At 36.1% G+C, this 22,486-nt stretch overlaps 1 protein-coding gene and 1 long non-coding RNA gene across 4 annotated transcripts; both read right to left on the bottom strand.

Moving 5' to 3' along the window:
* Positions 1-407: 407 nt before the first annotated feature.
* LOC144655999 (uncharacterized) lies at positions 408-3,705 on the bottom strand. 3 transcript variants are annotated; one of them, XR_013571230.1, is made up of 4 exons: positions 3,389-3,705; positions 2,760-2,893; positions 942-1,108; positions 408-782 (listed from the first exon to the last, which is right to left on the bottom strand). It is a non-coding gene; the product is annotated as an uncharacterized LOC144655999 (long non-coding RNA). The 3 variants fall into 3 exon arrangements; XR_013571231.1 differs by lacking the exon at positions 3,389-3,705 and adding an exon at positions 2,987-3,257; XR_013571229.1 differs by having other exon boundaries at positions 409-782; positions 3,487-3,686.
* A 3,282-nt stretch (positions 3,706-6,987) lies between these two features.
* LOC144655991 (DBH-like monooxygenase protein 1 homolog) lies at positions 6,988-21,782 on the bottom strand. Its single transcript, XM_078516196.1, has 14 exons — positions 21,420-21,782; positions 19,563-19,709; positions 19,231-19,401; positions 18,723-18,806; positions 18,251-18,430; positions 16,700-16,802; positions 15,639-15,802; positions 14,555-14,630; positions 11,818-11,903; positions 9,948-9,986; positions 9,518-9,577; positions 8,664-8,791; positions 8,167-8,299; positions 6,988-7,793 (listed from the first exon to the last, which is right to left on the bottom strand). Exons 1-14 carry the CDS (start codon positions 21,687-21,689, stop codon positions 7,629-7,631), a joined length of 1,806 nt encoding a protein of 601 aa, XP_078372322.1. The 5' UTR covers positions 21,690-21,782; the 3' UTR covers positions 6,988-7,628.
* Positions 21,783-22,486: the final 704 nt, after the last annotated feature.

Here is a 22,486-nt window from a genome sequence, read left to right as displayed (position 1 = left end):
TGTAACATTTTTCGAATGACACACGGGTCAGTTACTTGCGAAGGAATTGTTCTGAAGAAGCCTAAGAGGAATTATATTTTAAAGGTGTAAAGTTTTTCATTTTCCTTGCGAGCTTTATATGGAAGAGTGAGAAGACATAGCCTGCAGTGCAGGTGTTTTCCGTGGGCGCGCGAGAGTAATATAAAAGCTCGCGATCGAGAAGATTCGCCGCCATGTTGGATGAGGGTGGAAAGAGGTTTGAAAGCAAAGAAAAGAGCGATATTCAGTCTCACTCCTACTCCCTCAGACGCGTGTTCTCCTCTCCACAATCCCCTTCCGAGTACGAATCTAAGGTGGCGCCCGTCCGATCGAAATGCGTTCGCTCGCTAAAATACGCCTGCATTGCAGGCTAAAGCAGACACTGATAAAACGACAAGCCTTTCTTTTCTTTTCTTTTCTTTATTTTACACAATAGAGCTGCCGAATAAAGATAATTTTCTCTGGTTTACTTTTAATGAATAATTGTCGAGTTAAATAACATTTAGTTAATTGACATCTAACCTTTCTAGAGTAAGCCCTTCGAATCCTCAGTTGTACATATACGAAACATCTCTATGTTGACAAGTGACCTAATGTTTTAAGCAGTTTACTAAGAAACTTTATATTATATATCCGATACAAATGCAAACGGCAGTGCTAAGTATGTAATTTCAATTGTAAATTATTCCTCAAGCGATTCGACAACTCAATAATGATAGCCTCCATAGGTGCAATATACTTCAAAAAAGAACTCTTCTGGTTTCCTGAAAAAAGGCAGAAATATCATATTTACAGTATAAAAATGAGTTATTTGTTGTAAATGAATCGTGATGGAAAAAAAAAAAAAACATTAAAAGTTTTCAGTTGTTAGTGGTGTCTGCAGAAAAAACTTTAAATAATTCTAATACTGAGTTATACCATACCTTTTATTGCTTCAGAATGGGTCAGCAAAAGCCGCACGTTCTCGCACACTTCCTTTTCATTGATTCTGGTGTCTCGTCGCACGCGTACTCAAATACTGCCTCTAAATAGCAGTGATATTCGTCCATTTTATCAGCACATGGAGCTCTTTTCTCTTCGTAAGGTTCTTCTAAAATATAAGCCGAAATAAAAAATATCAATGAGCGGAAACAGACAAATTAAACAAACAATAACCTTACTAAATAAGAGCTACCAAACAAAATCACTAACGTTTTAGTGTTACTTTCACAAGTTGTGAGAGCCATACTGCCTTTCTCAAGTAAAAACTTTTTTTGGTATCTCATATCCAGGGTAGGGAAACAACAACAACTTGTGAAATACTTGTATATGTACATGTTTATCACTGCTTTTTCCCCTTTTCACAGATATCGCTGCTGTTAAGCACAGCAGAAAAATACCTGTACGTCCTGTTTATGCGGAAGACAAATATATCACGGAACACAGGTACGTAATGTTTACAATTTAAAGGGTTTTCCTAATGTTTTAAAGGAAAGAAAACACCACATTAAAAGGGAAAAATGTTTAAAATTTAAAGAAATGCAACTGCCTGCAAAATATTAAAAAGGTGTCAACCAAAGCGGTCATATCATTTTTCTCACGAATATTTCGGATTTTTAAAGGCGAATAAAAAACTAAAATTTATATAATTGCCTGCAAAATGCAAAAAAATACTCCAAAATATAAACAGGTTTTAAATTTGGTAGTGCTGTTTGTTGAGATAACAGAGGCACGTGCGCGTGCGCGTGTTTTTGTTTTGTTTTTCAGTAATGAAAACAAGATTTCAGCACAGATGAAGCAAACTGCTGAAAGAGGCATGGTGTTGGTCACCACTTTACTTTGACTATGGCTCTAAAATTGTTTGTGTTTTATTGTCGTTGTCTCAAAACGGGAAAAATGGTCGTGAGAGATTAATTAAGATTTGTATTTATCACATATCTCCGTCAAGTTAGCTGGCTACGCTTCCCATAAATACACTACATCTATAATTAATTACAAACATGCCTCACTTGAAGACTGGTCATGAGTTAAGTTTATCAGAACTCTATGTAAATTTGTTGGAATTCATAGAGAAAATTATTCTGATTTTGTAGAATGCACATGAAAATCGCAAAATGTGAGCCCTGTGTTATTATAGGTTTAATAAAACCTGAAATAAAAAGTAATGCTTGAACATTAAACGCGAGCTGTTTAGCGGAAAAGACTTTTAGTTACTTTTCTTGTATCTGATACTTATGATGTTTAAATTGAGAGATTTTTTTCCAAAAATAATTTACTTCTGGCTTCTTTTGTCTGCTAACACAAACGAGCCTAGCTTCTCATTTCTGTGTTCTTTGTAATTAACATATAATGAAGAAAGTTTTGAAATAATTTGAAAAAAAGAGAAAGAAAACAAAAGCGAGGTGAAAATAGTCAAAATCATTCTCTATTTTCCTGTCATAAACTCCGGAAATGTTCGAAAGGCATGCACCGACCACTGTTGTAGATATTTTTAGTTTCTTTATACGCTGTTGTTTGGGCAATTATTTCCATGTCTTGGTAAACACTCCCGCCTTTATCGGCGTCTCTTATGATTTCCAAAATATGCTACACGGTGAAAAAAGGTCTGTGTGGTTAAAGAATCTGTTTTGGCCGGACACGAATATCTCAGACTAAGTTCACTCCCGTTAACTCTGAAACTTCATCCATGTTATTTGTCGTGGGGCAAGTTTTTCAACACCTGGTAAAGTTTGTTTGCGTAAAGATGAAATAAAATAGCTTACCTTCAAAGTAATCGCTCTTCCCCAGTGTTGTGGCAAAGTTCGCTTTATGGAATGGCAAAGCCACAATAAACGATACAAGCGTTGTGAGCGAAAGGAAGGCGAGGAACTTCAAACTCATCATGGACTTGATGTTGCTGTAAATAATTAAAATGTCGTGGCTTTTAGGATGTGTTATTCGGAAAGAATCGATATCTTATCTTAGAGACAGACACTGTAAATAAACTTACAAGTCCTTTATACTGATATCTTTAATTTACAGTTTCAAATCCAGAAATTATTCTCGGATGTATCACAAACAGATGCGCAAACAATGCAACGTAAAAATAATGTGCGAGCTATTCAATGGTCTCGACGTGTGATAAAAAATTTTGCATTATATCTGTCACAACGAATACCATAAAAAAACAATAGCCTTCGACTTGGTGAATTAAACATTCAGCTAATAACGTAGAAAGGAAGGTTAACTCCTTTTCTACTTTCCGGCAGTATTTAACATCGATACAAGAGAAAATATTTGCACTGGGGTGATAACTTTTCAAACGTCATGTGTCATCACCTGGAAAAAATGAATAAATAAAAAGGCAAAAAACAAATTTTGACAAAAAAGACCCGATTGTTTAAATATTTACCTCTTTAGTCCTTGGCTTGTTACACTAAATTTTGTTGTTTTGAAATCAAAGAAATGTTAAGCACTTTTAGCGTAAAAAAGTTGCAATAAAATACTTACCTTTAGGTTTTTAGAGGCAATCAAGTAATTCAAGTGTCCGGATAGAAATTGTGAGTCGTCTTGGTAAATTTATAGCGCCTGATGTCAGCTAGTGTGAATAATTAATAAACGCGCGTTCTTTTATCGTAGTCGTCCTGCCGAGGATTATAATCTCAAGCCAATGAGCTTCTTACAATGGAAATTTGTGTACACCGAACACAATGCATTCTACTAAAGTTGTTTTAACAAAATGTTAATAGAAACTTCGGTTGGGCGATGCGAATAAGATTATTCCGCCCTTTCAAAAACTCTATACAGCGTAGTCAATTAAATACGCTACTCCGCACCCCGTTGTCGCTAGCGAACATTAGGTTGAAATGTTAAAAAAGGACGGAAAAGTCGCCTTCTACCAGGCCTTGTTTCACGTTTCTATTTTTATTCAAACATAATTGATATGTTCTGGAGAGATCTGGAACCAGAAACATATCTATAGTGAATGCACCTGGTGATAATAATAAGGTAATTGACAGGAAGCTTTTTACAAACCTGTCGAGTTCTCGTAGCATGATTGCTTTAGGCGGTATTAATTAGCACACAATTTTACACAATGACTAAAATGCCATTAAGCTACTAAAGTTTCATTTATATGCTAAACTCGTTGTCAAAACGCGTTATCAAATATTACGAGCTTAGCAACTTAAAATATGTTTCTTGAACATTTTTTCGGATTTTTAGATGTTTCAAAGCTATTTATGTCTGTACTACAATTTCTGTTTTTATTTTATATGTTCAGGTTATCACTAGTAAAAGGTGTTTTTATTTTATGTTACTCTGATGTTAGATAAATACAAAACCTTTGGGCATTGGTTCACATATAGGCATTACACTTTAACGCTTTAACGTGACCCATTCACATACAAAACTTACAGTATATTAAAATTAGCTTAAAATAAACCCTTAGTAATTCACCCTATTTCGACTGGAGTTATTTTGTATACTGGGTGTGTTATTTTTCACAACATCGTAGATATCATCTTTTTCTTTTAACAGTTCCCATACACCTGTCGATCAACTGAATAAATTAAACAGAAAACACGGCCTGCCTTAAGAAGAAACAGCTTACTAAAAAAAAATTATATAGTGGTTATCCAGTATGACAAATAAGTAAACATATTAAACTAGGTTAATATGAGTGAAATAAACGAACAAGTATAAGTGAAACTGAACGCGGTAGAATAATGTAGACTGGTCGAGCCATAATGTCGCAAAAACTAATTTGTTCAGCTGCTCGGTGAGTGTATTCACTGCACACAAATTGGCACTTTGTTGTATTAACGAACTGTTTACACTTTTCTCGTATAAGCATTTCCTATTTCGCGTCCTTGCCTTGAGTTTGAATTGATTTGTGAGTTCTGTGCAACTATTTCAATTTTTGTGTGGTTTGGGGCTGATAAATAGGTGATCGTTTAATTGCTCTCACAAAACTAACATTTTTTATCTTTTTGTCTATTTTTAATTTGTACACGAACCCACAAGCATGTAGCTTATATCTTTTATCGTGTATAAATAAAGGTTGTATGTATGTATGGGGCCAGGGGGGAGGGTCGTGCAGTAATAATTTCCATAGAGAGGGCAGATCAACCTTTACAAGCTAAATATAAATTTGCAGAGTTACGTCATCCGGTAGGATATTAGAAAACTACTACTTACTAATAGAGCAAAATAAAAGATTTTATTCTCGAGCACATGGAAGAGCCAGCTCCCTTGATATAAGATCAGAAATAAATAACAAATGTCCTGACAAAAGTGACATATGAAAAGAAATTTATAATAATTTGAAACAAGAGTATCATTAAAATGAATTAATTATAAGTGATATTCACAGCGTGTAGGCCATTAACCAATTTCGTTTTTTTTAAAAGATTCTAAACACCTTTCAGTTTTCAACTACAGTTAATTTATTCATTTTTTTACGTGAAGAACACTATTTCTTTCTAAAGTACTTTTATTTGCTCAAATGACCAAATCGTCGTTTCATTCTCTTGTAGTGTTCTCTGTGGTATAGATGTCACAGTAAGAACTCCATTATAGTCTTAATGGCCCAACATATGTTTTGTATACACTGTACTTGTAAAGTAGCATAATGAATTTGAGAGTGGTCTTAATTTAAACTCCAACCTGACCGAGGTAATGAGGTTATAGTTTTCGCTTTGCTGTATCAATTTGAGTCATATCATGTATACATAGCCTAATAACCGTGACTGCCAAATTCTTCTTCTGCATTTTCATTTCAGCAAACACCTCTTCATAATTTCGGCAACAGGAATAATTTAACACTATTACACCCAAAAGGTGTATTACTTACAACACTAAAAGAAACTGGTTGGCGAGGCCCTCATGCCCTGATCACCTCACTTGCATAACACGATCCTCAAAGTGAAGCCACCGAGTTAAGCAGTGGTCGGAAAAATGTCGTTCAAAAAGAGGAGGAATTCGGCTTTGCAAGATAATTCAAAAAATTTTCACCTTTCTGCTTAAAACATGTACCGCTTTCTTAAATGGCTTTAAAATACTGGAGTGATTCTGTGCATGTCAAGTTATAAGGACCCTGTTCCTTAAAAGTTTAATGGCATCTCCAAAGTTTAATTGAACTAACTCGTGCAGACCGCCCACGGTTCTTTTAGATAAAACAAGAATTCTATGCGTATCCATGTAAGAAAAACCGTTTAGCGGCACTTTCAGCACTTTCTTCCATGAATAGAGCATGCATTATACCTTCACATGCCATTCAAGAAGATTACGAGAATTCTGTTCGGGCCGCCCCCAAAATTTCTGTCTTCCTGTTTAGAAGAGGTATTACTTGCAAAATCATCAATGCGCGTCTATTTTAAAAAAGTTGTTTCTCAAACAGTGTTAACAGCACAACCCAACAGAGAAACCTCTTACCTACAAGTGTTAACGGCACTTCCGAGTTGTTTTGTCTTGTCCATTGTATCATTAAAGGGGCAGTATCATGGCGATTTTGATGCATTTTCGCCATTACGGAGCTAAAATTATGCCTCCATTCAAGAGCTACACTCATTCACAAGATGCGCAGAGAACACCAATGTGAAGATATAACATGAATATTTCAAAGGAGAGCAAGATGTATTTATTTTTTTACCGATCAGTTTATCCATGACACATGGGCAGAGTTTGAAAACGTCTGCCAGACATTTTCAATTTTTGTTTGAAATCTCATGCCTGTATAACTCATGAGAATACATCTTTTGTTACTCTAGTGGACTGTTACAGTCATTTTAAACAAAGCTATACCATTATTTCAAAGTTTCCATTAATATAAATATTTCTTTTGACTTTGACTTTTCAAAGTGATTCTTGTGATACTGCCCCACATGCATTGAGAAATTCGACAGAGACAGCAATAAGACAATATTGCAAGTATGCGAAATCGAAGACCAATACTACCATTACACTGGTCAATAATCATTGTTCTCGCATAAGTCTAAAGCTACAATACAATACCGGCAATAAATTTTATTACGTTCCCCGTAGGGATCTTCATACGTAATTTGCATCATTGAATGAAATTAAATTAGATTGACAATATTTAAAACTACAATTAAAACAAGTATTGTCACAAGGCACCAAGACTACTTTTACCACAACTTACAAGACATTGGAAACTGGTACACACTACTTTTATATCGATAAATGCTGCAGCTTTTTTCATACACAACGTACAATCGATGTCTATATACAGCCGCGGATCCAGACCGGTTTCCACCGTTTTATGGAAATCGGTCAATTTTTTTATTACAAATAAATATTTTTAGTGTTTATTATGTTAAAGAAAATTTCCAAGTCTAAACATCCAAAAAACAAATAATTTGTGTTCATCCTGTCCGAAAATACCCGGAAATGACACTTGAGGGAGTCAAAATCAATTTTTTTTTCAGGGGAGCATGTTCCCGGACCTGGAGGCTCGCGCTTTCGGCGCTTCTGTTATAGGGGAACGGTCATCATTTTTTCCTGGATCCGCGCCTGATAAAGACGATTGAAAAATCTATTTTGGTTATACAAAATCAGCTAAAGGATGTCTAGCCTGTTTAAAGCTATACCATGAGTTTCTATTTTATTTTTCGTAAGGTGCCGTTCATCCCTTAATTCATCCAGTAAATGATCAACAAAAACAGAACAAGATTACGAGAGGCAGCCGCCACATAGGAGCTACTTTCAGGATCACGGGTGGTACATGGCGACTTTAATGGAGGTAACGGTTTTGTGATCTCTGGAATTGCCACAGTGTCGTTATGAAGTATTTTCCCCTGTACAAAGCAAAATCAGGAAACAGAACAAACAAGCAATTATCATATAGTCTAGCCGACCAGAAACTGGTCTCAGTGTGCAAAAACTACAAAACTACAACGGCCCCAAAATGCTGCAGTGAGACTGGTCATGCAAAAGTCAAGACATCAGTCCTTCAGATAAAGAATAGGCTGCAAAAAGCCCTCCTTATATTCAAATCCATACCGACGCTTTTGCACCCAAATACCTTTATGTTCTAGTACATGTCAGAAAAAAGCAAGCTCAAAACGGACAAACAGAGACCTGAAGGGTTTACACACAAATTCAAACAGATTTGACATCTTAAGGAATAAAGTTTCAAGATTTTATGTTTTTAACATTTTTAATACTAACCTTGTAGCAAGTAGGAATAAAGGTTTTTCCTTTATCGTAGAATGTCCTTAAGTCTAACACCATTTCTTCTGTCCACGTAAAATTCTCTTTGATGAGAGGATTAGTCCTTAATGACGTCACTTTCAGGGACGGACTAAAGAGAAAGGAAGAAAAAAGGTTCACGCGGGCTGAAATGTATGTGTTGATAGAATGAAACGCTTGATGGGTGATATGCGTGTATTTGGTAAAGTAGAAGGGTAGGATACACATAAAAACCTTATTTTTCAAGTAATGTTTGGTCGATTTTTCTAAAAACTAAATAAATCCAATTCAAAAAAGACATATTGAGAAAAACAATCTTCTTTTAATATTATTAGTAAGTTCTTCAGATTTTGAAAAGATAACTGCAGCAGTTCATTTACTTTATTTCGATGATGCCGACGATCGCTGGCAATCGACAAATTCCGCCCAGAATGGTGAGGGGTCTATAATTATCTGAATGGAGAATAGTCACTTACAAGTACTTTCCCATGAAGTCCTCAACTGGTTTGTACTGTATACTGGTGCAGTGACCTGATACGTTAGCTATCCGCGGGTAATAGTACAAAAAATCGAGACACATTTCTTGCCTGGTGGCGAGACCACCCTACAAAGTACAATAACAAATAATATACATAATAATTCAACACATAAGAAAAAAATAGTCATGCTTAAATGATTGATCGGTAAAACAGTATTTGGAAGCGTCAATGTAAAACGCTTTCGAAGCAACTGTCACTTTTCTTTTCACTGCTGCGCATAAATCATTTTTGTGTGTCAAACGAGAAGAACGTCTGTGTTGGAAGCTGCTACATTTTCGCTATAAGTGCAAAAGTTGTTAACAAAATTTTCATAGATGAAAAAAGGATTTTGCACGATGGTAGTACAGTCAACTCTTGGTACAGTCAACTCTAGGTATAGCGGACACGCTCGGGGCGTCGTTTAGTGTCCGTTATAGCGAGAGTCCATAATAGCGAGAGTCATTTCCAGTCAAACCTCTTTCGCCGGAGATCTGGATTTTGTCCGTAATAGCGAGTGTCCGCAATAGCGGGGTGTCCGCAAGGCGATCGCGAAAGTTGATTGTAGTTTGTATTCGTCCGCAGAGGCCCTTTTAAAGAAAGTGGTTAAGACTGAAACCGGTACAATAAACTATATAACTATATAAACTGTATAACTTTATAAAGCGAACAAAAAAAAATTGACGACAGGTTTTGACGATAATGTCCGTACCTCAGTCTTTTACTAAAGTTGATCGCTGCAGTTGCAAACAACAAGTAGACAAGTCACCAGTACAATTAAAAAAATCTGAACACTCAAGTTACAAATTATACACCTCTACTATTTTGTCACGGTCCATAGTTTGGTATTTGCAGTAATGAATCAGGTCATCACCCTAAAGATACAGGCAAGAACAAAGATTTCGTAAGATAACAACAACGACAACAACAACAGATAACACGGGAACAGAGCAATTAGAGCGACCCTAAATTTTAATGTGCTCTAACGCCTCAAAACTCCATCCAGCCCGAGTGTTTTTCACTTTTAGGTCTCGTTCGCAGTGTACAAACTTGCCAGCCAACTGATTGTGAAGCGACAAATAAGATGGGAAACCCGCCACCAAATCATATGAGCGCGCCTGCGTTCTACGTCAGTAGGATGCTTTGCAAAAAAAACAAAAATCAGTCAGGACTAATGATAACGCCCATAGTTAAGATTAAACACAATGTAGTCCAACTGGTTGTTTTAAAAATAAATACACTGACCGGTCGAATGTGAACCTCCTCCCTCAAAGCTTGTATATCCTTTAATAATAGAGTAAAAGATTTAAATTTATGTACGGTATTTGATATATAATATAATGGTTCCTTAGTTAATATTTCAGATACGTTCTGGAGGCATTTAATTGTTTTGGATGTCACGTATCAGCCTTATAATGGCAGTGCTTGTAAAGTCTGAGAAGAAATAAGTTTGATTTGTTAATAGACTTACATAAGCCACGTTTGCATGATAATCAGTGTTTAAAGTAAAATTTTAAATCTACATCCCCAGGATCCTGTTCCTAACAGGATTAGGTGTGGGAAATTAAGGTATCAGTATATACCTAATTGAAGAAACGTTGACCCTGGGAAAAGCATAAACCATGAACGATGTGACCCAATGGTATTCTGGGTAGACAGCATTGGTAAGCTTAGTAATATTATTTCTATTGATAATCAAGACATTTTTTTTTATTTGAGAGCCTTTGGAGCATGATTTATGTAACCTGTCTTATTACCATGCTTATTCTTTCCAATTTCCCATTAAACATTTGGGTCGCATCGTTCATGGTTTATGGTTCGTTCATGGTTTATTCGCAGACGATACGAATTTATTCATCACCCACAAAGACCCAGATTTCTTAATTAGTACTCTAAACGGTGAATTAATTAAACTGTCAAAATGGTTCAGAGCAAACAGACTCTCTTTGAACTTAACTAAAACAAATTTTATGGAATTTAAACCACGACAATAACAATCTTCTTCGGACTTTAATGTTGTTATTAATGAAACAACTATTGCACAGGTCAATGAAACAGTCTTTCTTGGGGTAGTTTTAGATGACAACTTAACTTGGAAGTCTCATATATCTAGCTTAGCGATTAAAATCTCTAAATCTATCGGTATAATTTTTAGATCTAGTTTTTATCTCTCAACTCCTTCTCTCCGCATGTTATATAACGCAATGATACTTCCATGCCTTAATTACTGTAATTTAGTCTGGGGTTCAACTTATAAAACTAATCTTCAAAGAATTGTAATTTTGCAAAAACGTGTGATTAGGATGGTGAACAAGTCTTATTATAAAGCCCATACCGAACCTATTTTCAAGAAGCTTAACTTGCTTAAATTTCAAGATATTCATTTAATGCTCTTGGGTCAGTTTATGTTCTCGTTTAAAAACGCTATTCTCCCTCAAAAATGTGAGAATATATTCACAATCAACAATCAAATCCATCGTTATAATACAAGGCATGCAAACTCCTTTCGTCTACCATTATGTAGAACAAATATCCGACAATTCTCCGTATTCTTTCAAGGTCCTAAATTTTTCAATTCACTTACACCTGAAATTTCGGGCTCTTCATCACTGGCATCTTTTAAAAGAAAACGTAAAGCATATATTATTGATAACTATTAACTCCGTCTTCTATTAAGTCTTGTCATTACTTCAGTACCTGAACTAGTCATCTGTTTTTCTTGTGAGGGAACCTAAGCTTACAAGCCCCGTGTTTTTTTATTAGGTTCCCTCGCCATTTTGTTTCTAATCTTATATTATATTGTAGTCCTGTATATTAATTATTATCTTGTATATTGATTTTGTATTATCTATTTTTCATAATTATATTTTTTGTTTGTGTGGCAAAAGTAAATAAATAAAAAATAATAAAAAATAAATAAATGTTTTTCATGGGTCAACGATTCTTCAAACAGGTATAATTGGCCAACCACCAGCTCGCGATGCACTGCGTTTAGTTCTATAATTATTTCCCATTTCAGTTCTGAAGCCACGCTTGTAAAATTAAATAGCCAACCGTTCTTTCTCCTGGACTCTGATCATGTAATGTTTATTTTATTGCCACTATTTAATTTTACCTGAAAGTTAAAATCGTAATTGTCATCTCGTGCAATTTCTGGCAGTTCAACTCCATTACGGATATGTTTCGTCCATATTGCACGTCCTGGTAAATGAATAATTACACAAACAAGATATAAAATAAATATAATTAAATAATTAAATAATTAAGTACGATTAAATAATTCTACGGCTCGAATATTACACCTTTCAGTCTAAAATTTGGCATGAAGCATCTCTGTGTGACTCTTTATAACCCTACACTTTTGTTTTTGATGAAAATCTTTCGAGAGCCGAGAAATTAGCAATTCTGTTCAACGTGCCCATACATTGCTCTGTAATTTATAGTTAAATAAGTACCAATAAATAATTTTATGGCTTGATTATTACACCTTTCAGTCTAAAATTTGGCATGAAGCATCTCTGTGTGACTCTTTATAACCCTACACTTTTGTTTTTGATGAAAATCTTTCGAGAGCCGAGAAATTAGCAATTCTGTTCAACGTGCCCATACATTGCTCTGTAATTTATAGTTAAATAAGTACCATTAAATAATTCTATGGCTTGATTATTACACCTTTCAGTCTAAAATTTGGCATGAAGTATCACTGTTTGACTCTTAATAACTCTACGTTTTGATTTTTGATAAAAATCTTTCAAGAGTTGAGAAATTTGCAATTCTGTGATATACCTATACATTGCTCTGCAATTATGTAAATCATCTCTGTGATTAAATAATTATCGCTCGAATATTACACCTTTCATTCTAAAATTTGGCATGAAGTATCTTTGTATGACTCTTAATAACCCTACATTTTTGTTTTTGGTGTGAATCTTTCAAGAGTCGAGAAACTAGCAATTCTGTGCAACGTGCCCATACATTGCTCTGTAATTGCATAAATTTAAACCATTTGCTACGCTTGAATATTATTGCGACATGCAGTGCAGAAATTTGTTAGAAATTATCTCTGTACGACAAACTAAAACAAAGCGATTTTTAGTGTTTTGCTTACTCATAATCGAGTAATTAAACAAGTTTTTTTGAAGCGCGTCCAAATACAATATCAGTTAAAAAATACAAAACAAAATATTCTGTACCATACGAAGTTACGATAGCTCAGTTGGTAGAGAACACTTCTACTGAAATTGTGTATGCCTTGGTCGTTGTTTCAAATCCAAATGGAAGCCATAACTATTCTTTTTTTTCTCATTTTTTTTTAAAGTCAGTATGCCGTTTTATTTAAAAGTTAAAAGGCTGAACAAACGCAACAGTAAATTTTTATATTTCAGTATGTTGAGATCGAACGCCGGCTATTTCAGTGAGACTTCAACCGCTGATGTCAATAGAATTGGAACGCTTGTAGTGTAGAAAAAAAAAAACAAAAAAACACCACCGCGAAATCAAGCTATGCGAGCGAAATTTTCGTTCGTATATCCTTATCTTAATTTTGCCGGGCAGAAGTCCCAAGTGTGTGCGTCCAGCAAAAATTGTACACAATTTGATTCCTTTGCTGACTAGGAAGCTAGGAGCTACGTTGTTTGATATATAAGTGGTGTAGGGCCACTATCGTGCATGTTTACAAAGTCAAGTAAATATTAGCGAAATTTCATAAAAGCATGAGAAAAATTAAACATTTGAAAAAATAAACACACTTCTAAAGTTCAAAGACATGCTGGTGTAGGGCACCAGCATAGTGGTGTAGGCCAATATCGTGCACGTTTAGAAAGTCAAATAAATATTAGCGAAACTTCATAAAAGTATGAGCGAAATTAAACATTTGAAAAATTAAACACACTTCTAAATTTCAAAGACATGTTTCGGACACTCCGTATCCATTATCATTTTGAAGATGTTTCTTTTAAAATTTGACATTTACACGGGCACACGTCTCAAAGAGGATATCCCGCTCCGTGTTGTCTCCGTGGCACTCCCCGAATAAGTAGTACCGCTCTACTTTTCCTCTTTCATGGATGTGGCGTTCATGGTATTTTCTAACTACATGTAAACGGATGATCTCGGAGAGTCAATAACAGTGAAATAATGTTAAATGTTTTAACCGACCACGAAAATCACAATAATTATTGTCACTATCTTGTTTGTGCGGTTGCCCCTAAACATGTTTCGGGTTAAATGTGAACGCAGCTTTATACGTTTTTGGAATTGTGCTTAATGCCAATTCATACATGCAGCATTGCGTTGAAGATCATTTTTTTTTAAAACAGCTGTTAGACAGTGTGTCTCAATGCTGCATATTAAACAATTTAGATGCAGTTAAATGATGATTGTTGGCCTCATTTAAGTTACTGAACACTTCAAGCTGTCAGTGGAGTCTTAGACACCTCTCCAATACGGACACTCTGCTCTGTGCCTTCGGTGTCCGTATTAGAAATGTTCAATGCAAGGAAATAAAAAAGTGAAATAATGTTTAAATCGTTTTAACCGACCACAAAAAAAACAAAAAAATGATTGTCAATATCTTGTTTGTGCGGTTGCTCCTAGATAAATAAATAAATAAATAAAAAGTAAATTAATAAATAAAGGAAGGAAAAAGAAAGAAATAAAGACAAGAAAAAGAACTAACTTGTACAATTATACCTTATTGAATGCTTCTACTTATATCATATTGTCTTCAGATAACACTTTATCTGTCTTTCTCTCAGCCGTTAGTTGTGAATGCATTGTGATCATAATAGATATTGAACCTAACTATAAACAAGAATAGGGTAAAAGGTTTGATTTGTTAAGAATACACATACCTTGTAGGTGAGTGTGAAGAAATGCGGCAAACACCTTAATTCCTTTCTCTGGTAGTGTTGTCGATTTAAAGTATTCCTTGTAAAATAAAAAGAAAAAAATGGAAATAATTAAAATTTAAGAATGAAAACTAAACTGGTCAGTGACAGTTGGGTGGAGGTGCTTGCACTAAAAGCAAATAACAAACAAACAAACAACAACAACAAAAACAATAGCAACTAGGAAAGGTGAAAATATATCTGTGTCGTGAAGTGAAACCAAAAACACTGAATTTAAAGAAATCACTTAATTGTGAAATTTTTATGGGGCCAAAGAAAAATGTTTATACTTACTCAATAGAGCTTATTCATGATAGCCGCCATGTTTGTTTTCGCTTAATAATGCAAATAAGACACGTGATTTCTGACGGATCAAACAAGCTTAAATCGACAAATTCTAGCTGGTTTCTTTTTATTTCTGATACTTTTTTCATACCATGCTTTTGTTTAAGTTTTGTTGTAAAAATATATTAAGTTTTACGCAATTTCGGCCCTTTCATGAAAACGGCTTGCGTAACTAACAAGTCAAGTTATCGGGCAACTTTATTGAACTTGTCTCAGTAATGAAACCATTATTCCATAATCTGGATTTCCAATGTCATTTTGGCACAGATAGTTCACTATTTGGATGAGCCGATTTTTCGACAAACGGCATCATTTCAATGTTTGCCCCCCTGGCAGAAAACATGCCGGCGACCCACTTGGCGTACTCGGTGCAGCGATTGCAATTTTTCTTCGTTCGCAGCGATCGGCATATAAAATCGCCGATATCTGGCATGTCAGATGTCGGCGATTTTATTCGCCGATCGTTGGCGATCAAATTCGCCGCAATTGGCGAATAAAGTCGCCTAATGTGTCGCCGGCTTTGCATCATAATATGAAAACCATCATGGCGGCTATCGTGAATATGATCTATTGCAATGCTTTCTCCAACACAAGCTTCAAAGACGGCATGTCTGAAGCTTCTTACAATAAACTTTACATAGCATGTTACGTTGTATAAAATGTATGTTCTACGTTTGATATTTAATTAAGGTTAGCTTTTTACCTGGGTACATTCCTTTGGACAGTAACCCACAGTCAACCACGATTTCTGCTTGGGAGGAATTACCATGTATGGAGTGACCGATTCCCCGACAGATAATACACCTGCATCGTAACTACGGAGTTTTGAAGTGTAGTAAAAACGTACTCCTGAACTGTCTTTACGCCCTGAATCAGACATTGATATTCTTTATAAGTAGAGTATTATATCTACGAACAATTGCTCTAATACAGAAACACCAAATATCTAGTTAACACCTTCCTCGAAATGAAAATCATAAATCAATGGGCATTTATTAGATCATTTATTCTACGTTAAAACTTTTAATGGATCATAAATCAATACAAATGGAAAATGCAATGTAAAAAGACAAAAACACATATCAATGGGAATGTTATAGATACTGTACATCTGGGTGTAGGCTTGATCTGAATATACTGTAGGTACCGGTTTTCTTTCTTTGCATGTGTTGACAAAACGAAGCAAAAAGAGACCTGACGGAGACCACTACCATCCAGTGTCGTTTGCCTACGTGGCATAGGATCTAGTTACTATGTATTGTAATTTTCGTCTATTTGCCACAGTGGCCTGTAGGGATTCTTATGGAGATGCATATATTTCCATTAGACAGAATTGCTCCATTTTAATAGGCCTTATTCGTATTCTCGGTATTGGACTAGAACTAGCTTGCAATGGAGGCTAATGCGAGTAGTCTTTTCAAATGCAAATGACATAAAGCTGTTTTTAATGTTATTCCTCCGCATAAGCCTCCATTGCAAGCTAGTTCCAGTCCTATAGCGAGAATACGAATATGGTCTATTAGATTTTGACAGTTGTTCAAGTTGATTGCATGCATTCATGAACCCATGTGAATGACGAGGAAGCTCAAAGCAAGGATATCAGTGGATGGCTAATGACAAGACAATTCATGATCTATGCATGCATTCGCCTACCAACAATAGCGATCCTTTCAAGTGAAAAAGAAAGCAATTTTTTATTGCCAATATTCAATGTTTAAGATTGGATTTGTTTGAATCTGCAGTCCAAGTATAAAATATACTCACCTTCGATACCTTCTGGGTTGTCATAGTGCATCTCGAGAAGGTAGCCACTAGGAGAATCCGTTGCCCCAACTGGATATCCAGCTGTTTGTGGATAATAAAATGCCTGAATGGTGACACAAAGGCAAAAAAAAAAGAAATAAGCATTGTTGGGTTTCGTGCTGTGGTTTAAGTAGCTAAGAATTAAAAATCCTCAACTGATGCTCGACGTCTTATGAGGCAAGTCCGTGGAGATCATGAGCATATCAACTGGACAGCAAAAGGGCCCCCCTCAAAGACAAAAAGCCCTCAGTTACCAGGTGGAAGTCATAGCAAAGGGCTGCCCCCAAAACAGTCTGATTGTGACTACTGTGAAGCAACACCCAGCCGGTTACCCATAAGAGAAATGTCGTGCAATTATTGTTAACAGTATGTTTGCAGAAAATGTGGCAAAGGCATGTGGCCCGAAAATGTTTGAACAAGCCTCAACATGTGAATTCATTGGATGAGTCTGTTTCTGATGGTGAGCAGGAAACATATATTTTTTTACTGTGGACATCCACTCCTGCAAGAACTCTATCAGTGCAGAAAGGGAAAATGTTCTTTGCAGCGATCAAATTATTGGCAGCTGGAATTTTTTTGTTTGGAAAACGTTCAATTAGCTACAGCCTTAGCAAATAACACACCTGCAGTGGAGCATGTATCCACTGCACTGTGAAATCCGTAGCCTAATCAAACCATCCAGCATTCCTATAAGTGTGCGAAACTCAAGGAAAGTTTCAAACTCTTAAATTTCAGCTGTTATGTAAAGATGTCATGGTTTCGTAACCACCGCTTTTGATCTGATTGCATTAGGCTAGGCCTGATCGAGATCAGAATATGCCCCATCCTTGCATCAGAGTGACCAAAAAGAGACTGACAAAAAAACCGGAAGTGTGCCAAATTGGATCAGGATCTAGGAAGGGAAAAGATGAGGAAAGTGGAATCTCTAATAAGGTCACTGTGATGGAGGCATTCAAAGATATCCATACTGGGTTGGGAACTTTAGGTCCACCCCTTCAAATCCGCACAAACCCTAACGTGGCTTAAATCTAAGCACATCCCCATCGGTGTCCGGTGGTAAAAAATGCAAAAGCAGCTGAAGCAATACATAACCTTAATAAACAGGGTATGTTGAAAAAAGTTACTGAGCCGACTGTATGGCATGATCTCTAACGGCGTTTACAGAAAGAAACCCGATGGAAACATACGGGTGTGTATTTACCACTGCTAGACAATCAATAAAGTCATTGAAGTTCCAAAACATTCCATTCCTCTAGTTGATAAGTTATTGCCAAAGTAAAACAATGCCATTTTTTTCCTATATGGATGTCTACAAGGAGTTTGCGAAAATTGAGTTAGATGAAAGTTCCTCATTCTTAACGACCCACACTCCAATCGGTCGCTACCGGTGGTTTTACTGGACTCTCTCTTCTCGCGTCTGAGTTTAACCCCTATAAAGGGCGCGCGGAAGAGAGAGTTAAGAGACTGAACTATTATCGCTCTTATTACTAACATCTGCAAATGCAGCCCTACCTCACCACCAGTTCCCCAAACAGCCACAATCTTAGGGGATAAGCATTGTTTGAACGGCATGTTGGGATCCACACAATCGTAGCCAGTGCCGTAATGACTGTCATTAAATGTTCCCTGACACTCGTAGACTAAAAAGTGATGCACTATTCCTTCGTTTCCTTTTTGTATATACGGCTCAAACTAAAGGATAATAACAACAAAAATCATGGTGAATGAAAAATGTATTTGCAAAACAAACAAATAACGAAAAAAAAAAAAAAAAGAAATAAAAATATAAAAAATAGCAAAAATCAGTCAATCAACCAACCAGTCAGTCAGTCACAAAAAATAAGAGAGACAAAGCAAAACAAGCATAACGAGTAAAAAGTAAACATAAAATTATATAAATAGAGACTTCTGGTCTTTGGTCTTTGAGAGAAAGTACTTTATGAAATACAGTAAAAGAAAATACACTTAAATCATTAACACAAACCTTTGTTATGTGATGCTTGGTTTTAATTTCCGGGGCCCTGATCAGAGAACACCAGTAGGTTGTATGTTTTTTGGGAATCGTTACCTGAAAAAAGTTAGTCATAATAAGGCGAGCAGTATAAAGCGATATAATCCTCGCGCGCTCATTGGTCGAGATCTATGTCGATGAGAGTATAGACCATTATAATGTGTAAACTGTAACGTAAACGGCAAGGCAACTTTGGCCATTTTTCCAATAAACAGATATCAGAGAGTTGTCAGCTGTCAAAGACATTTGGAAAGCAATGTTTGAAGAACCCCTCTTCCTCAAGCGGAAAATGGTGAACCTACACGCGGCCACGCAAATAGTCCATCAAAATTAAGAAAAACAACATCAAAACTTTGCAACATAAGAAATTTATGAACATTTTATGACGTATTTTTTTAATTGTCTAAGACAGTGTAAGCCGACAAATGTGATTGATTCGATAACGAGTAAATAGAAATAAGAAATCAGAATATTGGCTCACATTGTTATTTCTGATAAGAAAATCCTTCCATCCCGTCTCGTTTATCTGTTTCTTGTCTAAGCTGTTAAGAAGAAGTATGCTTCTTGACCCTCTAAACGTGTGGTATTTAATATCGTCATCCGACCCTGGGTCCTCTGTATGATAGGCGAACACAATCTTTGTGGTACCTTGCTGTGATATAAAGATCCAATTACTTAATTATCGATTCTTACACGCCAGTTAAATCTGTGCAAACACAATGAATTTACTGAAAGTAAATAAACAACAACAAGATTATTTATAACATATCTATAATAGCTAACATAATAAGGTCAATAAGTGATTGATGTCACCTCAATCTTTCTGTCCCTGGGATCGCAGGTATCAAATTTTCTGTAAAATCTCAACACAGTTTTTTTGTCACTTTCCTCGAAGCCTGTAAAGACGTAGTTATTTTCCTTGTCCAAAGGTGGCAAACGTTGTGCATCGGCAAAACGATCCTGGGAAATTGAATTTCAATGTTTAGTTATTTTTTATATTTTTTGTTGGATTAAAGTAAAGTTGTATAAGTGGGCTTGCAGAGAATAGACGTATTCATTTTTTACGTACAAAAGTGAACATTTGGTCAGTAATTTCCCTTAAAGATATAAGACTCTCCCTTTGGTTCTAAATAAACAAACAATTTGAAAAAAACAACAACAGTAACCATATAAGTGGTTGAAAGGGAAAAATATCGAAATGTCTCGTCAATGAGGCTTATTCATTTCAGGGCGGAAGCAATGAAAAAAAGGATCGCAAAGCTTTCCTAACGATACAAGAAACAGCTGCAAAGACTCTAAATACGTCATAAAGCGACTGGAATTGAAACATTTAACAATAAATACCTGCCATAATACATTTCTTATCATTTAAAACTCGTAAAAATGGTCATAAAAATGGACGTCGTTTCGACGTTGGCTAAACGTTATTGTCAGGTCAAGTTAAAAGTATACCAAAATAAATACCAAAATTAAAATAAATACCAAAAACGGAAAATATATCATTAATTAAATGAAGAACTGTGAAGCACAACATATGTTCAGCGTTAATCAAAGAATTTCGCACGTATGCAGTCTGTCCGCGTATTCAGGTTTTAAAAGGAAATGAGCGCTCGATAATTGATGCCCATTGATCCCATGCAAACGTGAGGAAAAACCGATAAAAGCTTTTTCTACGTGAGTACACTGGAATCACGATTTCTCGAACTCTTGATTTCTTGAATCTTCTGATAACACGAACCCCGGGCACGAACCAAAAGTTGTTTTTCTTGGATTTGCTTAACTGAGTCAAACGCTGCAATTTATCCCCGGTTTCTTTCTCGGGCCAGTTTTGTTTCCCTTTGAAGTTGGAAATTGGGATACCACTTTTGACTACCTTTTTTCTTTTGATATTTTTACTTTTAATTATTTGTTCAATATAACATGCCGAAACGAAAACAATAAACACTGAAATACTCAAAATGTGATATTTTACAAGATTTTTTCAATAAGAAGATTTTTCACACAGTTTGTTAGTGGTTAGCAAGCTACTCAAATAAACGGCACGCAATGCATAAAGAAACGATAACGTTTCTCAAAGGGGTTCTAAAATAACATGAAATTCGTCAAAAAAATAATGACGTTGCGTTATCGTAGCTTGTAGCGTGACATCTGGTATTAGCACGATATACGATACACAATACTGCTCTTAGCGACCAAGGTCAAACGCGGCTCGTCATTGTTTGCCACTGCAACAATTTCTGTTTACTGAATGTCACAGAACTCGTCAAATATAATTTGTCTCTTTCGTTTATATTTCTGTATTAGTCCTTTTTAACTTCCCTGGAGTATTTTGCTTTGTATGCTTCGTGGCGATTTCTTGTTGTGCTTAACTTGATCTCTGTTCATGTCTCATTTATTTCAGTAGTTAGTTTAGATTATGCACTAGACAAAATGTCTGACATCATTTAAAGAATATTTATTATTAAGAAATGTTCTGGATTCCCGTTTCAAACAACCAAACGACATCTAACCATAGACTATACTAGGGCTATAGACCAGCATTCCATTTAGGGGGGATTACCTTTTAGTGCTACAAAACTGAACTGGAGTTTAAGGAACGGCAGTTATGAACCGCAAGGTGAAGAGTCTTGCTATCTGGGTGATCATGCAATGGATGCAATCATTACTTACCGTCAAATAACCTTTAGAGTCCTTCACCCACCCGATAACCACATCGCTACCGGCCATTTTCCCGTTCCCTGAAGAGAAGCCAAAACCAACCCATCCTGTAGTTGCCGCCTCAACAGCGAACGATACGGTTTCCTTATCCCAGTCAACCGTCCAGTAGAGCTTCATCAACTCCGCTGGGTCCAACACTGCGTGGTGAGCGAACTCAGAAGATAGTTCAGCGGCGCTAGCCGAGATCAGAGTTGAAAATACTACTGCCATCAAAAACAACATTGTACTGGTTGTCCTTTGTTAGAAACGCAAGCTGACAATTGGAATGTTCAGTAAATGCTGTTAATGTAATTAAAAGGTCATGGTTGCGATGTTACAGGCCAATGAAGTGTTTCTTTTGGGTTACTAAATTGTAACGCAATACAGCGTGTAACGTAACAACGTAACATTCCCTTAAAATACCTTGCGTTTAGGCTAGTTTGTTCTATCCGTAAGAGACGCCTTACATAGAAAAACAGGCGATTTTTTTCTTTTATAGAAAACTCAGTTACCCTACCCTGGGTGCCAGAGGTTTTTCTTGCGCGGTTTCCGGTGTCAGTCATTGTCGGCCGCCGGCACCGCGCCCGAGAAAAAATCCTCTGGTACCCAGGGTACGGTTACCCTACCCTTATCATTCAAAAGAGTTCAAATGACGCATTAAATCGGCGAGCACTGACTTCATTCGTCTGTTGTTGTGACCGCCTGCGAGCCGGCGCAAAAACATGGGTTTAAGTTTAAAAGTCATATAACAAATTTTTCATTTTACATGTATGTATGTGAGCCACTGCTGTATTTTATTAAAGTAGCTATTTTTTGATAAACTCAGTTTTGAATATTCATAACGTCTTTCCCTTTTCATCAGCAGTGTGTTGAGCATGGGAAATCACGCAAGTTTAAGAAAAAGGAACTCTTATGACGCGCAACTAGAAGAATATCCATTAGATCCTAGCTAGTTATTCACTATGAGACCATGGAGAACGATGTATAAGAGTGTTTGTTGTTCGTAAAAAGTCTTGCTCTGAGGCAGGACAACGGCTATT

Source organism: Oculina patagonica, chromosome 6, assembly GCF_052425735.1.
Source record: "Oculina patagonica isolate OP01 chromosome 6, crgOcupat, whole genome shotgun sequence".
Taxonomy (NCBI): domain Eukaryota; kingdom Metazoa; phylum Cnidaria; class Anthozoa; order Scleractinia; family Oculinidae; genus Oculina; species Oculina patagonica.
The sequence above is the reverse complement of the archived record's forward strand: the minus strand, read 5'-3'. Positions and strand labels throughout refer to the sequence as shown.

Bases quoted from the DNA above. Each gene is read 5' to 3' on its own strand.
- LOC144655991 (XM_078516196.1), bottom strand. From the start codon at position 21,689: ATGTTGTTTTTGATGGCAGTAGTATTTTCAACTCTGATCTCGGCTAGC. The intron at 19,402-19,562 runs GTGACATCAATC...TTTATATCACAG, and splicing joins CCAGGGACAGAAAGATTGAG to CAAGGTACCACAAAGATTGT. The intron at 9,987-11,817 runs GTAAAATTAAAT...CTATTATTAAAG, and splicing joins ATTACGATTTTAACTTTCAG to GATATACAAGCTTTGAGGGA.